The sequence below is a fragment of the Misgurnus anguillicaudatus genome, chromosome 1 (genome assembly GCF_027580225.2).
Source record: "Misgurnus anguillicaudatus chromosome 1, ASM2758022v2, whole genome shotgun sequence".
Taxonomy (NCBI): Eukaryota; Metazoa; Chordata; class Actinopteri; order Cypriniformes; family Cobitidae; genus Misgurnus; species Misgurnus anguillicaudatus.
The window spans coordinates 23,744,855-23,760,512 of NC_073337.2; the positions used below are offsets into that span (position 1 = coordinate 23,744,855).

General features: G+C 39.6%; 1 protein-coding gene across 2 annotated transcripts in view; it reads left to right on the plus strand.

Annotated features, from left to right (window-relative positions):
- Nucleotides 1-15,658, plus strand: part of plxna4 (plexin A4) — a 289,939-nt gene that overhangs the window by 242,733 nt on the left and 31,548 nt on the right. For both annotated transcript variants that reach the window (XM_073868431.1, XM_055191382.2), the window contains exons 21-25: nt 1,581-1,723; nt 3,816-4,084; nt 9,652-9,718; nt 10,677-10,823; nt 15,295-15,454. In XM_073868431.1, coding sequence (XP_073724532.1) covers nt 1,581-1,723; nt 3,816-4,084; nt 9,652-9,718; nt 10,677-10,823; nt 15,295-15,454 — 786 coding nt within the window. The remainder of the gene's footprint in view (nt 1-1,580; nt 1,724-3,815; nt 4,085-9,651; nt 9,719-10,676; nt 10,824-15,294; nt 15,455-15,658) is intronic.

The following is a 15,658-nucleotide window of genomic DNA, read 5'->3' on the forward strand; positions in this document are numbered from 1 at the left end:
GCATCCATCCATTCTTCCATCCAGTCCATCCATCCATCCATCCATCCATCTAGTCTATCCATAGTGCCTGTCTGCCCATCCATCCATCTATCCAATGTATCTGTCCGTCCGTCCATCCATCTATCTATAGTGTCTGTCCGCCTGCCCATCCATCCATAATGTCCATTCATCCATGTATTTATAGTGTCTGTCTATTTGTCCGTCCGTCCGTCCATCCATCCATCTATTTATCCATCTATCTATCTATTCATCCACCCATCCATCTTTCCATTTATCTATCCATCCTTCCATCCAGTCCATCCATCCAGTCCATCCATAGTGTCTGTCTGCCCATCCATCCATCTATCCAATGTATCTGTCCATCCATCTATCTATAGTGTCTGTCCGTCTGTCCATCCATCCATTCATCCATCCATCTATCCATTTATCTATCCATCGTTCCATCCAGTCCATCCATCCATCTAGTCCATCCATAGTGTCTGTCTGCCCATCCATCCATCTATCCAATGTATCTGTCCGTCCATCCATCTATCTATAGTGTCTGTCCGCCTGCCCATCCATCCATAATGTCCATTCATCCATGTATTTATAGTGTCTGTCTATTCGTCCGTCCGTCCATCCATCCATCCATCCATCCATCCATCCATCTATTCATCCATCTATCTATCTATTCATCCACCCATCCATCTTTCCATTTATCTATCCATCCTTCCATCCAGTCCATCCATCCAGTCCATCCATAGTGTCTGTCTGCCCATCCATCCATCTATCCAATGTATCTGTCCATCCATCCATCTATCTATAGTGTCTGTCCGCCTGTCCATCCATCCATCATCCATCCATCCATCCATTTATCTATCCATCCATCCATCCTTCATCCACCCAGTCCATCCATCCATCCATAGTGTCTGTTTGTCCATCTATCCATCCATCATGTTCATTCGCCCATCCATCTGCCCATCAATCAATCCAATGTATCTGTCCATCCATCCATCTATCCATTTACACTGTCTGTCTGTCTGTCAATCCATCTATCTATAGTGGTTTTCCACCTGCCCATTCATCTATAATTTCCGTCCAGCCATATATTTATTATTTTCGTCTATTCATCCATCTATTCATCCATGTCTCTATAGTGTCCGTCCACCCACCCGTCCATCCATTCATCCATCCATAGTGTCCGCCATCCATCTATCCATCCGTCCACCCATCTATAATGTCCATCCGCCCATCCATCCTTCCAGTGTGTCCATCCGTGTATTCATCCATCCATCTATCTATCTAGTGTCCGTCCATCCGCCCATCCATCCATAGTGTCTGTCCATCCATTCATCCATTAAATTATCTATCTATCTACAGTGTCTGTCTGTCTGTTTGGCTGTCCATCCATCTATCTATAGTGTCCGTCCGCCCCCCATCCATACATAGTGTTCGTCTGTCCCTTCGTCCATCTATCTATCTGTCTCTTTTTAATATACTGTTGTAGAATTTTTGAGTGTCACATCAAGCATGTCAATGTATGTATGACAAATAAATTTCAAATGTAAGAAATTGTTATTTGTGATCTGTGTCTTTCGCAGCATTTGCAGAACTGCAGACAGACATTCACGAGTTGACCAGCGATCTGGACGGAGCCGGCATTCCTTTCCTAGACTACCGCACTTACACCATGCGAGTTCTTTTTCCTGGCATTGAGGAGCACCCTGTTCTTAGAGACCTGGAGGTAACATATTATTTTACTACATCTATTAGATCTACATCCAATATAGGTTGGCACCATAAATTGCCATTCTTGACTGAAAATGTGTTGTGGTAAAATTTTTCATTAAAAAGAGATTTAGCCATAAATGCCATGAAGGTACATTTCACTTCTCTACACTCCACATTGGGGTCCTGGGGTCTGTTTTGCGATAACGATCACCTGGCTGTACATTATCCTTTACTTAGGCATAAAACACAACACTCAATTTTATATTATATGTAGCAGGAGGTCTGCTCAATCTCTTTATCCACCAAGGAGCCCTTGGCCTGAGACCCCAACAACAAAGAATCGACAAATTACAGTGTTGTTTTTCTGCAATAATAATTTGCATCTTAATGGCCTCTTCGTTGGATGTACCCATACACATGTTATTATTGCACATCATACCTGTGTGAGAAACAGATGCAATAATGCCTGCCAAGTATTTATGTGTTTTTTCAGCTCTGAAGCTGCAGCAGCACAGTGGGGTTGTTGGGAATTAAAGCCGTCACTGTGCCGTTTGTGTTCACCTTCAGCCAACAATATACAGCGGCTCTCATTATAATCTACATGAAGTCTCTCTCTCTTTCCGTCTATTTTTTCTTAAAGTAATGAGCTGCTCTCTGATTCACAATCACTCTTTCGCTAATAACAATAATGACATGCGACACAACAGTTTTTTTCAAGCACGCGAGCGGAATTAAAATCGAAATCGATGGCGGCTACATTGTGCTACCGGTTATTTATGTCCCACTATGACAGTGATGGACAGTTTTAATTGAATCACACACACATTTCCTCAGCCAATTGCGGCTAAATGTACAAGTGAAACCTTACCTACCCATGCCAGATGAGCTCTGCTTCTAATCAGCTATTTCAATTAAGACTTAATTGTAATAAACATCCCATCTCTCTGGAAAAGTTTATAGCGAAATCAAATCTAATGACGGGAGCCATCTTTAGATTCTGACAGGTATTTAATGATTATTGATGGGATAAATCACACGAAAATGATGTCATGAGGTGTCTGCACGGTTAAGGATTTGTCATCAGGTCACCTAGGTCACACATCTATCTATCTATCTATCTATCTATCTATCTATCTATCTATCTATCTATCTATCTATCTATCTATCTATCTATCTATCTATCTATCTATCTATCTATCTATCTATCTATCTATCCATCCATAGTGTCTGTCCATGAATCCATCCATCTATCCATCTACATCTGTCTGTCTGTCTGTCTATCCATCCATCTATACTATCCGTTTATCCATCCATCCATCTGTCCATTCTTCAATCCATCCATCCCTTGTGTCTATCTGTTCATCCATCCATCTCCATCTATTTATAGTGTCCATCCGTCCAACCATTTATCTGTTTTTCTATCTATCTGTCTGTCTGTCTGTCCATCCATCTATCTATAGTTTCCGTCCGCCTGCCTATCCATCCATCCATCCATCCATCCATCCATCCGTCCTTCCATCCATCTGTCCATCCATCCATAGTGTCCGTCTGTCCATCCATCCATCCACATCTGTCTGTCTATCCACCCATGTATTTATACTGCCTGTCTGCCCATCCATCGATCTATCCATCTATCTATAGTGTCCATCCACCCATCCATCCATCCATCCATCCATCTATCAATTCATTGATCTATCCATCTGTCTATAGTGTCCATCTACCCTCCAATTCATCCATAGTGTCCATTCGTCCATCCATCCTTCCACATCTGTCTGTGTATCTATCCATCCATAATGTCCATCCATCTATCTATAGTTTCCATCCACCTGCCTATCCATCCATCCATGTACATCCATCCGTCCTTCCATCCATCCATAGTGTCCGTCTATCCATCCATCCATCCACATCTGTCTGTCTATCCTTCCATGTATTTATACTGCCTGTCTGCCCATCCATCGATCTATCCATCCATCCATCCATCCATCTATGGAAATAGAGAACCTTTTGCGGTTATTGTGATTTGAATGAATATGCAAATATATTCAGACTTCAGAATTGTAAAATGTTATCTTTTTAAGCAGTGTTTTGTCTGTTGTTTGCCACAGGTGCCAGGTTACAGACAGGAACAGGTGGAGAAAGGCCTTAAACTGTTTGGACAGCTGATCAACAACAAGGTTTTCCTGCTGTCCTTCATCAGAACGCTGGAGTCCCAGAGAGGATTCTCCATGCGAGACCGCGGCAACGTCGCCTCACTGATCATGACGGTGTTGCAGAGTAAACTGGAATACGCCACTGACGTTCTCAAACACCTGCTGTCCGACCTCATCGACAAGAACCTGGAGAGCAAGAACCATCCCAAACTATTGCTCAGAAGGTACTAAACACATCTCAGATATCCAATCTTGTGGTCCAACAGGCACAATCATCAGGTCACATGTTTTAAATTTTGGAATTATCTGCCTAATTCTATTTATAGCAAGCTACATATTCAAGAGCAGGTGACCTTTGCAAATTTCCTTTGGTACTCTACTATACACCGAATAGGAATAATTGCTCTCGGGGACATTACAACGCACACTTTCTCTCCCAAACATGAAATTCACTGGCACGCTCATCATTAAATTGTAATTAGGATTAATTAGCTCTAGATCCAATTAACAGAGCACTAAAAACCTACTGAATGCAGGGAGATGTGTCGAGCTCAATTCCCCATGCAATCAACTCTTCTATACTGTAGCTCTCTATTCTAATAGCAGAAAGGGCAATGTTATTACTATACCATGCAAACTTATTTTTACTCTCCACCCATTTGCACTCGTATGTTCCATTTATGAGTCCATTTATAAACATTATTCAGTTACAGTCTTAAAAAAATGGTGCTAAATAAAAGCGGTTTAGGATAGTGATTTTGATAACAATACAGTGGTTACATAAGGACCCAGATTTTATATTGGACACGATAGAAAAGCATACAAAACTAAACAAAAAGTCTGTAAAACTAATACTACCAAGAACTATACTGGCCCAATAAAATGGACTCAGCAGTAAAACTGATGGTTTTGTAAATGCATACATTTTGGTAAACACTTCCCAAATGTCTTTCAATTTCAGTGGTTTCATGCTGTCAAACAATAATTTACCGCACAAAGCAATTTAAAGTTTTTCTTTGCTGTCTATAGCAATTGAGACCACCTGCTTGAGTCCATATATTTCAACGGATTAGACTCTCATGGATATACACCACATGAAACCTGTCTAACCTCAAGCACCTGCTTAGCATGATACAGAGCGCCGGCCCAGAACAGAAAAGCTTAATCTGTTGTCTGAAAATCACTTTCTACTCTCTCTCTCTCTCTCTCACCGTGTGATTTCTAAATCTGTGTTTAAAATGCAAAGAAGCAGGACGTCTTTGGCAGAAGCCTCCAACCAGCTTTCCTTTCCCCATTTCCAAGAAAGCGCAAGCGATGGCCGCCCCATCTGTCCAGCCTCAACCTGAGTTCACAAACACACCCGGGCTAACCAACAAACAGGCGTCTTCCACAACCATCTGTCGTATTTCTCTCCCTCCAGCCCACTCTCCTCATTTACGATTAAAAATAACCGCTTTCTCTGGATGTATGGCATCAGTAAAGCCTGTTTCCCTTGGTAGGATTGCATAGGAATGTGTTATGCAGGGTCTAATTCACGCACATGCCTGTAGATGCATCGTACGCCCGCGTGCATGCTCTCCTTCAAATTCGCTCCCGTTCGCACACACACGTAAGCACGCAAAAGTCGAGCAGAGCTAAACAGAAGTCCTGCGATTATTCCCGGGGGGATAATCCCCAGTGAGGGGGGAACCATGGTTACGCAGCGGGACTCATCCGTGAGCCGAGCGGGCAATCTTCTCTACATGAGCCGGAGTGCGAAATTGAAATCATTCCTGGCTTCAAACTGTGTTCTTTAACACATGTGCATTTGGGAGGGGACGTACCAGGGGTTTGTTTCAACCCACGATTGTTTGGTTAAGAAAATAAACCCTATGATGCTGTGAGCCTTTCCGAGCCTCATAACATCAAGCCATTAGGCAGGTGTTTGTGTCTGCGAGCTCCTGACGTGAGCTTCAATTACACAGCAGACCGCCCCGAAAACATTTTCTTTGCTCACAAGTTTCTCTTTTAAAGCTTTGCAGATGTGATGTGGTCCAACCCTATCTCAAGGCATTTGTGGTAGAGTCACAAAATATTTGTTTATTTATTCATGGACTCAATTTTCCTCTTATTCCTGTCATTGAGCACGACTTTCTTTTTCATGTCATTTTATGTATTCTTTAAAAAAATGTAACTATTGCCTCTTAGGGTTGGGATTAGATTTGGGGTTTGGGTTAATTTCATTTTATGTATTGGTTTCTAATTTTTCTTTTTTCCATTATGGCTTGGGGTTGCGGTTAGATTTGGGGTTTGGTTTAAGATGTCATTTTATGTATTGGCTTCTTAATTTTTTTCAGATTTTTAACCATTGTCACTTAGGGTTGGATTTGGGGTTCGGGTTAGGATGTCTTTTTATGTATTGGCTTCTGATTTTTTTTCAGATTTTAAATCATTGTCACTTGGGGTTGGGGTTAGATTTGGGGTTTGGGTTAGATTTGGATTTCATTTTATGTTTTGGTTTTTATTTTATTTTTTAACCATTGTCGCTTGGAATTGGGGTTACATTTGGGGTTGGATGTCATTTTATGGATTGGCTTCTTAATTTTTAAAATATTTTACCCATTGTCGCCTGGGATTGGGGTTAGATTTGAGGTTGAGGGTAGGATGTCATTTTATGTATTGGCTTCTTAATTATTATAATTTTTTAGATTTTTAATCATTGTCACTTGGGTTTGGGGTTAGGTTTGGGTTAGATTTGGATTTCATTTTATGTTTTGGTTTTTATTTTAATTTTATTTTTTTAACCATTGTCGCTTGGGATTGGGGTTAGATTTGAGGTTGAAGGTAGGATGTCATTTTATGTATTGGTTTCTCGATTTTTTTCAGATTTTTAACCATTGTCGCTTGGGATTGGGGTTAGATTCGGGGTTTAGGGTAGGATGTCATTTTATGTATTGGTTTCTCAATTTTTTTCAGATTTTTAATCATTGTCACTTGGGTTTGGGGTTAGATTTGGGGTTTGGGTTAGGACTTCATTTTATGTAGTGGGTTTTAATTTTTCTTTTTTTTAACCATTGTTGCTTTGGGTTAGATTTGGGGTTTGGATGTCATTTTATGTATTGGCTTCTTAATTTTTTTTAGATTTTTAACCATTGTCGTTTGGGATTGGGGTTAGATTTTTGGGTTAGGATGTTATTTTATGTATTGGTTTCTCCATTTTTTACAGATTTTAACCATTGTTGCTTGGGGTTAGATTTGGGGTTAGGATTTAATTTTATGTATTGGCTTTTAAATTTTTTTCCAGATTTTTAACCATTGTCGCTTGGGATTGGGGTTAGATTTGGGGTTGGGTTTATGATGTCATTTTATGTATTGGATTCTTATTATTTTTATATTTTTAACCATTGTCGCTTGGGATTGGGGTTAGATTTGGGTTTTGGGTTAGGATTTCTAAGATGTTACAGAAAATCGTTCTAACCCTAAGCGACAATAGTTAAAAAATCTGAGGGAAAAATGAGAAACCAATAAATAAAATTATATGCTCTGGGACACGAAAACAATACATAGGAATTTGTGATAAGTGACACAAAAACAGAGGAAAATTGTGTCCATGAACACAAATAAATAAATCAGATATTTTGTGACTATACCACAAAATGCCTTGAGATTGGATTGTGTGGTCTTAGTTATCCAAGTATCATCTTATTGCAGAAAGATTACATCATTATTATAAAGAAACAAATGTGATAAGGTCAAATAATTTGGTCTTTAAAGTGTTAAAGGGATAGTTCACCCAAAATGAAAATTCTTTTATCATTTACTCACCCTCAAGTTGTTCCAAAGCAGATCTGGGGGAACCAGTGTTTTTAAAAGTAGGAAAAATACTATGGAAATCAATGGTGTTACAGACCTGACACTTTGTTGTCCCTTTGAAATGGTGAGATCTACCATAACGTCATCATCTGCTCACCATTGAAACTCATTGCTCTCTAGGAAAATGAATGTAGCGATAAGAGCTTTTATTTGTTGTTTAAGCTTTACACATTCAACACTTCACACTTAAATCTACGAATGCATTTACGAGAGACATTTTCAGCACATCACAGACACTCGCGGTGCAATATCTGTCACAGTGTGACAGCTTACGTATTAGCTAGGCTGTGGATCATAAACAAGCTCTTTGGCAATCGCAGACGTCAACAATCGGCCGTTCACATCCATTTGCCGTGCAAACAGCGGCGTCAAATGCAAATGGCCTCGGGTGAATCAAAGAAACATGAGGAAGATATATGAAGCGCTTTCTCTCCCTCTTCCTCATGTTTATGGAGCGTAGCTGAGCTCTGCCTCCTGATGATACTTTGCACGTTTACCATGGAGAAGTCTTCTAGCAGCTCTTAGATTATTCGCCTTGAAATTGAGTGTTTAATCAGGAGGAACTAAGCACCAGGTGCTGCCCTCTCCCCACCTCCCTATTCTTTACCTCTGGATGGGTCATCACTTTCCCAAAACCAAACGGGCTGCTCCTCCAGTGATATGTATCATAAGGATCGGGGGGACGGTGATAGTTGCTTACTCCTGGCACGGTGGCAGTGTTTTAGAGAGGTTGTGCCAGGATTCTTTGGCACTGATGCACTTTATCTTCCCTCCAGTGAGCAGAGAGGTAGCACAGGATATGGGTAACTGAGTTTATGGGGTCTTGCCAACAATAATGACAGTAAAATCCGCATATTCCAGTGAAAGCTAATGGGAATATTTATATACAAGCACACTACATGTTTTTTATGTAGTAATGGTATTCAATAACGTATTTGGGTTACCATGTAAATACCATGGTGCATGCATTTACTACATTTATTATATTAGATAAACAACACCAATACTATGATGTCATCATCTGATACATACACAGCAAATGTCTAGTTTCTAGGTGCACCCCTCCTATCATCTTTAATGATAATTTTCGCAATTGAGAACATTTGGGAGTGCAGATGATTGTTAGGAGGGACAGATTGAGATGAAAGAAAAGATGAAAGGTGACCCCTGGCCCCGTTCTCCTTTGGCCCACTTTGTGCCGTCTGACGCAGTGCCTATGGACCAATAATCCTTTACAGGTGTTGCACCAGCTTAGTGGGCACACGAGCATGCATACGGATGCATGCGCGCACACACAGCGGCAGGAGACTGCAGGTGGCAGCTGGGATGCAGAGCAGCGGAGGTGCAGACACAATGGTGTAATCCTAAAATATTGATGCTCTGTGCCATGGCTCGTTGGCAGCTTACCAGGTCCCTGCTGCACACACACATTGCAGACACAAGATCTGAGTATATAGGGTTTCACTTTATCGTAGTATTATGTATGTACATCAAAGCCTGCGGTCCAAGTGAAGGTGCCGTCCGATCGTGTTGTGTGCCGAAGCACCCCAGCCCTCCATTCAGTCACCTTCTATTGTAATGTGATCTGTTTTGAGCTCAATGGGGGGGAAATGAATCCGGTCTTATTCCAGGTTCAGCTGGCATCTATCCAGTCATATCATATAAAGGCTTTTAATTGGGTTTCTTGTATTAAGAGTGTTCCGGATTATTATGGCTCTGGTAATAAAGACGGCCCGCAGATCGGAGCTGTAGATTCCGGAGTGCAATTCATGTTTCGGCAATTATGTTTGTTTAACAAAGTCCTATTCATTTACAGACACCAGGCATTGTGAAGTGAATTTTTCACGCTCGTGGTAATCGCGTTTGTGCGTGACACTCACAGTGATAATCGTAGCATTGTGCCGCATTCATTTATTTGTTCATTCACTTTGTTTTTCAGAACGGAGTCAGTGGCTGAGAAAATGCTCACGAATTGGTTCACGTTTCTGCTATACAAGTTCCTCAAGGTAAGAAGTTCGTTCACCATTTTTACATCGATATGCAATAAGAAAAACTAAAAAAGACCCTCAAGGCAAACATGCTTTTGTGCACAGAGGAGTCTTATGGGAGGATTGAAAGTGGTGCACTGCAGGTGTTTGTGTTTGTGTGCGAGTATGTGTCGATGCATGTGGGTGTTTGCGTGCACTTTTAATCAAAGATGGTTTAAAAGTTGGCTGGGTCTTGCTGACTCCAGTGTTTCTTGGCATCTATAATAAGACACTCGGCTTAACACCAAGAGCTTCTTTGCTCAGCACCGTGACCGTTAGTACCACTGCAGTCCGGATTCACACCTAACACCTGTCATTTACCTCTTTATAAGCACGTCTCAATGTTACAAAATATCCTGAATTCTGGGATACAGCAGGCTGTAAATCCTGGAAATCTAGGCTTAGTTTTATTCCAGTCTGGTTTAACGGATTAGATGTGAGTGAATGAATCCGTACCGTAGCTCAAGAGCTCCAGGATTCATTTAAGCTCAAATTGGACTTTACTGTATGAGAAAGACTTTATTGTGATCTCATCCATGCGAAACCATAACATTATTATTGTGGTCACAGCACATCGATTCGTGTATTATTGAACACTGCTTGACCAGATGCCCAGACCACCAGTTGCCATCCATTTCTCATTTCAACAAGCACGTTTTCTACAAATTCAACTACAGAGGCACTAAAATACTTCTAGGCCCCTTTGACAGGGGGTTTTACAGATTCGTAAGGGAAAACCGAAGTACGCATTAAACAATAACACTGCTGTTAACTTCAGTGACTGCAAATGTCCCTCTCATAGAAAAATCAACTGGGTAAAACTACAAAGTGATGCATCATCAATAATCAATCAAGTCACTATTTTGAAATGTCTCTTGCTGAATAAGGTATGACAGCCTGTAAGAGTGTTTTCTTTTTATTCCCTCATTTTATGTAGGAGTGCGCTGGAGAGCCGCTGTTCTCTCTCTTCTGTGCCATAAAGCAACAGATGGAAAAAGGCCCCATTGACTCCATCACTGGAGAAGCCCGATACTCGCTCAGTGAAGACAAGCTCATCAGACAGCAAATTGATTACAAGACATTGGTAAGTCCCTAAAGCCCGGCATAGACGGGTGAGGCAAGTCAACATAGCTGATTTTGAAAGCGATAGACATGAATGTTTGTCATTTGAAAGCATACAATTTGATATTTAGGCAGTTAAGGGTTAAAACTAGAAATGCACGGATAGATCAGCCAATAATCGGTATTGACCGCTAAAAGCAAAAAAGTTATTCTTATTATATGGCTCTCTAAAATGCTTGATTCTGATTGGCCAGTCACAACATTCCAAGGTTTGTTCTTTTCAGATAACTACCGCTCAAAATAATTATTTTATGATAATTTTGACAGGTACAGTTTAATATTACACAAAAAATAAATATGTCCTTTAATAACATATATGACATTATATTTACAAATGATTCAACCAAATAGTGTGTTTGTGACATTTAAATGTCTTGTTTTATCTTAAAACCGAAAGTAAATATGGGTTTTCCTCGCGGAAGATCTGCATTCGCTATAAATGAGCTAATAAGATATTTCAAATCAATGTTTAATGTTCCTTACCTTAATTATGAGGTAATTAGCCGTGTAATAAGCGAGATAGTGTATAGTCAGCAGGTTGTTATCGCGAAATAAGCCCCTCCAGTGTGATACAAGACCCTCTGATGCACGTCAGGTCCTGATCACACTTTTGGGGTTTATTCCTGCTGCCTATACATTATCCTTTTACATAAAATAAAAATTTAAGAAATACTATTTTAATATTCAGAATTTTGTTCATGTATGTTAAGAATGTTAATCTGAGATCATTTTAAATTGATCTAATTAAGAATGTTATATAATAGGTTTGTTTATGACTAAGACCAATTACTTTGAAACAAGTTATATAAACATAAACAAAATAAAGTTTTTATTTGCATCTCTTATAAGATTGTGCCACCGTAAAGTATCAAACATTAAAGGTAAAACCACCAAACCATCTGTCTTGGTAATTGGTATTGGCAGACATCACTCCTAATATCTGGTTATCGGAAGAGAAATTTAGTATCTCTAGTTAAAACCCATAATCCTGCTGGCACTACAAGGAATTTACATGTGCCAAATATTAGGCTATATGTAACTAAAATAATGTATTTATGGAATATTGACATGATCATATTGACTTAATATATATTCATAATTAGGGGTGGGCAATATGGCCAAATTTAATTTCACTATAGGATTCCGTTTATATCATGGCAACGATATATCTATCACAGTAGAGTTTTTATCTTTTAATAAGGGCTTTATGTTACTAAAATATTTAATGTTATAGAATTTTCAGAATTCTCACAAAAAAACTTATACATGCATAAAAAGAAGATAAAAACGAATAAAATTCAAGCTTACTGAAGATAAAAGAATGAAAGAATGATAATAAATATAATGTATATTAAATATCTTATTATTAAAGGTAGAAAATTAATTTAAGAGCAGTGAGAGCTTTTCACAAAAACATGAGTGACAAACACAAGCAAAATTAGGTAACTTCCCCTTTAAGACCAAAGTCTGGGTCTAATGTACTGTTACACATGCGTTTCTCTTTCAGCTGTTTACTTTCTCTAAATGGTCGTGTTTTTAAGGATACTCGCAAAGATGGGAATTTTGATGCATATTTGTATTTAATGCAAATAAGGCTGCAAAAACGCTTAAAAACAAAAACAAGCTTAATGAGCAGCGGATGCGCAACTTGCGCCCTCCTCTCACACAAAACAGCGCGTGCATATAGTGTTTCAATGTCTTAAAATCACTTGTTTTAAAACTGCGGTCCAAAATCTCAACAGGTTGACACATTTCTACTGGTTTATCGTCCACCCTATTCATACGGCACAGTTTAAACTGTAAGGTCTGTGGTCGGATGGTGGTTAATACAATATTGACGAAAACTGCGGTAGCATGCTAAATAATGCTTTATTTGAAATGCATTGCAATATTTTTTTTTTCTAAAACCGGTTTAGTATTTATTATATAACCAACATGTTTATATTTCTGGGAAAATAAAGCATCACAATTTTTAAAAGTAAACAAGCATGTTTTACTGTTGCATAAAACTATTTCTATTGTAAAAAAAATCACTATTTTTTTGCCAATTTTTTTATTGTGATATGCACATTTCTGTAGTTTTGATATATTGCGCCGCCCTGGTTAATACCAAATACATTTTGGTTTCTGGTCGCAGTAAGATGTAGCCCTACATTCATTCACAGCAACTGTTGTCCATCCTAAAGAGTAGGAAGGAGAAATGGGAAGAGGTTTAGTAGTATGAAAGTATGAAGAAGCATACAGGTGTGGCAGTAGGGCATTTGTTTGAGCTGACATGGCATGCAATGCAGTGCACACTGCCTGACAGGAAACATGCAGGCTTGTTTTGATCTTTGACCTCTAACGCTGTTCTGTGGTGAATGGCAGAGGGCCGCTGTGACAGATGTGAGCGAGCCAGTGTCACAGGGGCTGGATGTATGTCAGGATAGGCTGTTTACTCGAGCACCACATTAGGAAGGTGATCTGTATTCTGCATGAGACTTCTGAAAGAAAGATAAAAAGAGAGAGGAAATGTGGAGACTATACTGTAGTATCACTTCTTGGCATTAGGCCTATTCCTGTGAACACCGTTCTGATTTGATGACTGTAAAAGCCATTTCAGCTACATCATTCTGTCCTCACATCCAAAGCACTTAACAAACAGCTGCAAGTAAAAACTACAGCCACCGCTCATCCCTTACTGCAAATTCTGTATTTTATTGCTGTATTTCCAATCATTACAGTGCTTTGTATAGAAAAATCATTACTATGTTTTATCAACACTTGTTTGCCGTTAACTGTAGATCCAAAATAGTCCAGTTATGTGTAACCCAATTCTTGCCAATTTTTGAGCAAAAAGCTGAGATAATTGTATTTTTGTGAAGGACTTTTGATAGAGAGGCGTTGCTTCCGGGTTGCATACGTTTCGGATACACCTGGTGGATAATAGCGGTATTGCGGATTACCGGAAATGCTCGTCATTGGCAGGGAAGCGTTTTATCTTAATTAACGAGTTAATGTGTCAATAGCGGGGAAAGAGTTAAATGCCAAATTGCTTTGCTGGGTTTGATCCCTGTCCACACAGATCCTAGGTAAAAAAACTGACTACGTTTCAGTCCAATTCTTCGAAAGATCTGACGAAGCGGCACACTGCTCTGCATTTAATTTTATTGATTCAGATGTTTGTCCTTTAAATGTGTTGTGTGTAAACTTTAGCGGCATCTATTGGTAAGATTGTGAATTGCAACCAACAGCTCACCCCTTAATTTTAAAACGCATATGGTAGCCGCCACAGGACGAAACGCGGTCTGTAGAACAGTTTGTCCATTTAGGGCTACTGTAGAAACATGACGACGACCTCTATGTATGTAGATTAAACAGCTCATTCTAAGGTAATAAAAACAATACAGTTTATTATTTAAAGTCTTTTTACACCCCGGATAATATAATTTTGTATATTATATTGAATTTCTGCCAAGAAATCCTTCTTAAAGTTACACAATGCACCTTTAAAAGGAGTTTATAAAATAGTCCATTATACTGCTGGACTTTTAAGTAGCCTATATAAGGTCTCTGGCGGTTAATGCTATCAGAAGAGATGCCATCAAGGGCCTTAAAGATTCGGTATTTTCTTTTTTCATGGTTGGTTTCACAATGCAGTTACGTCCGATGATGATGGTGGGAGTGGAGACGTTAATGACGACTATCATCACAGATAGCGAATCCAACAGGAACTAAGATTAAGAGAATTAGTGCGTTAATTGCAGACTGCTGTGAGCTGAGGTGAGCAAACTGACGACTCCATTAGGGTGGCAAATGGGTTTTTTCACTTGCACGGTTACACCTGCTGCCAAATTCAGAAATGCACTTGTGGTAGGATAGACAGCTGTGCATCAATCTCAGTGCACCTAGCAACTCTAATCCTGTTGTCTTTAGATGCGTGTCATCTTAAATATAGATAGCAGTTCAATCCCTCTGAGACTTGTTATAGACACGCTTCTCACAAGGTTTATACAAAAGCTCAAACCTAAACAACAAAAATGTGCATTCGTTGAAAATTTATCAACATGGAGTTATTCGGCTTACATACACAGATGCATTTTAGTGCAAATTAAACATGAGAAGCCCTTTTCAGACAAAGATTACGGAAAATACACGGAAAATGCATCTGGGATATGTCCGGGATCGCTTGATTTTTGGTTCATTCACACTGCCAATGATTTTCCGGACACTACGGCACGCCCCTTACGGCATTGTTTATGCCTCAGAATGCTTTCCGTGAATGTACGACAGTATTACTAGGTCTTTACGGGAGCGATTTACGGACGTGTTCGTGTTCACAATTTTACGGAAATTTTCGTAAAATCAAAGTGCTGTGTGAATGGGGTTATACATGTTTATTGCTCTCCTACACACATGCTAATTGGGATAATTGTGTTCCTCGGTTTGTGTAGGTGGTGAACTGCATGCACCCAGACAACGAAAAGAGCCCAGAGGTTCAAGTGAAGGTACTAAACTGTGACACCATCAGCCAGGTGAAGGAGAAGATTTTGGATGCCATCTACAAAAACGTCCCCTACTCGCACCGACCCAAAGCTGCTGACATGGACCTGGGTATGACTTCCATTAAATTTACTCATCTGGCCAATAATAGATCACGTGACAGACACTGATATTAAATGATGCTCTAACACGGGCAACAGCTTCCCTATGACTTTACATGGGAATTGTTTCTCGTTGCAAAATAACATTTCTGCAACCCATAGACAAACTAGTGCATACATAAGGGATTGGCACCATGATAAGTGAAGAAATAGT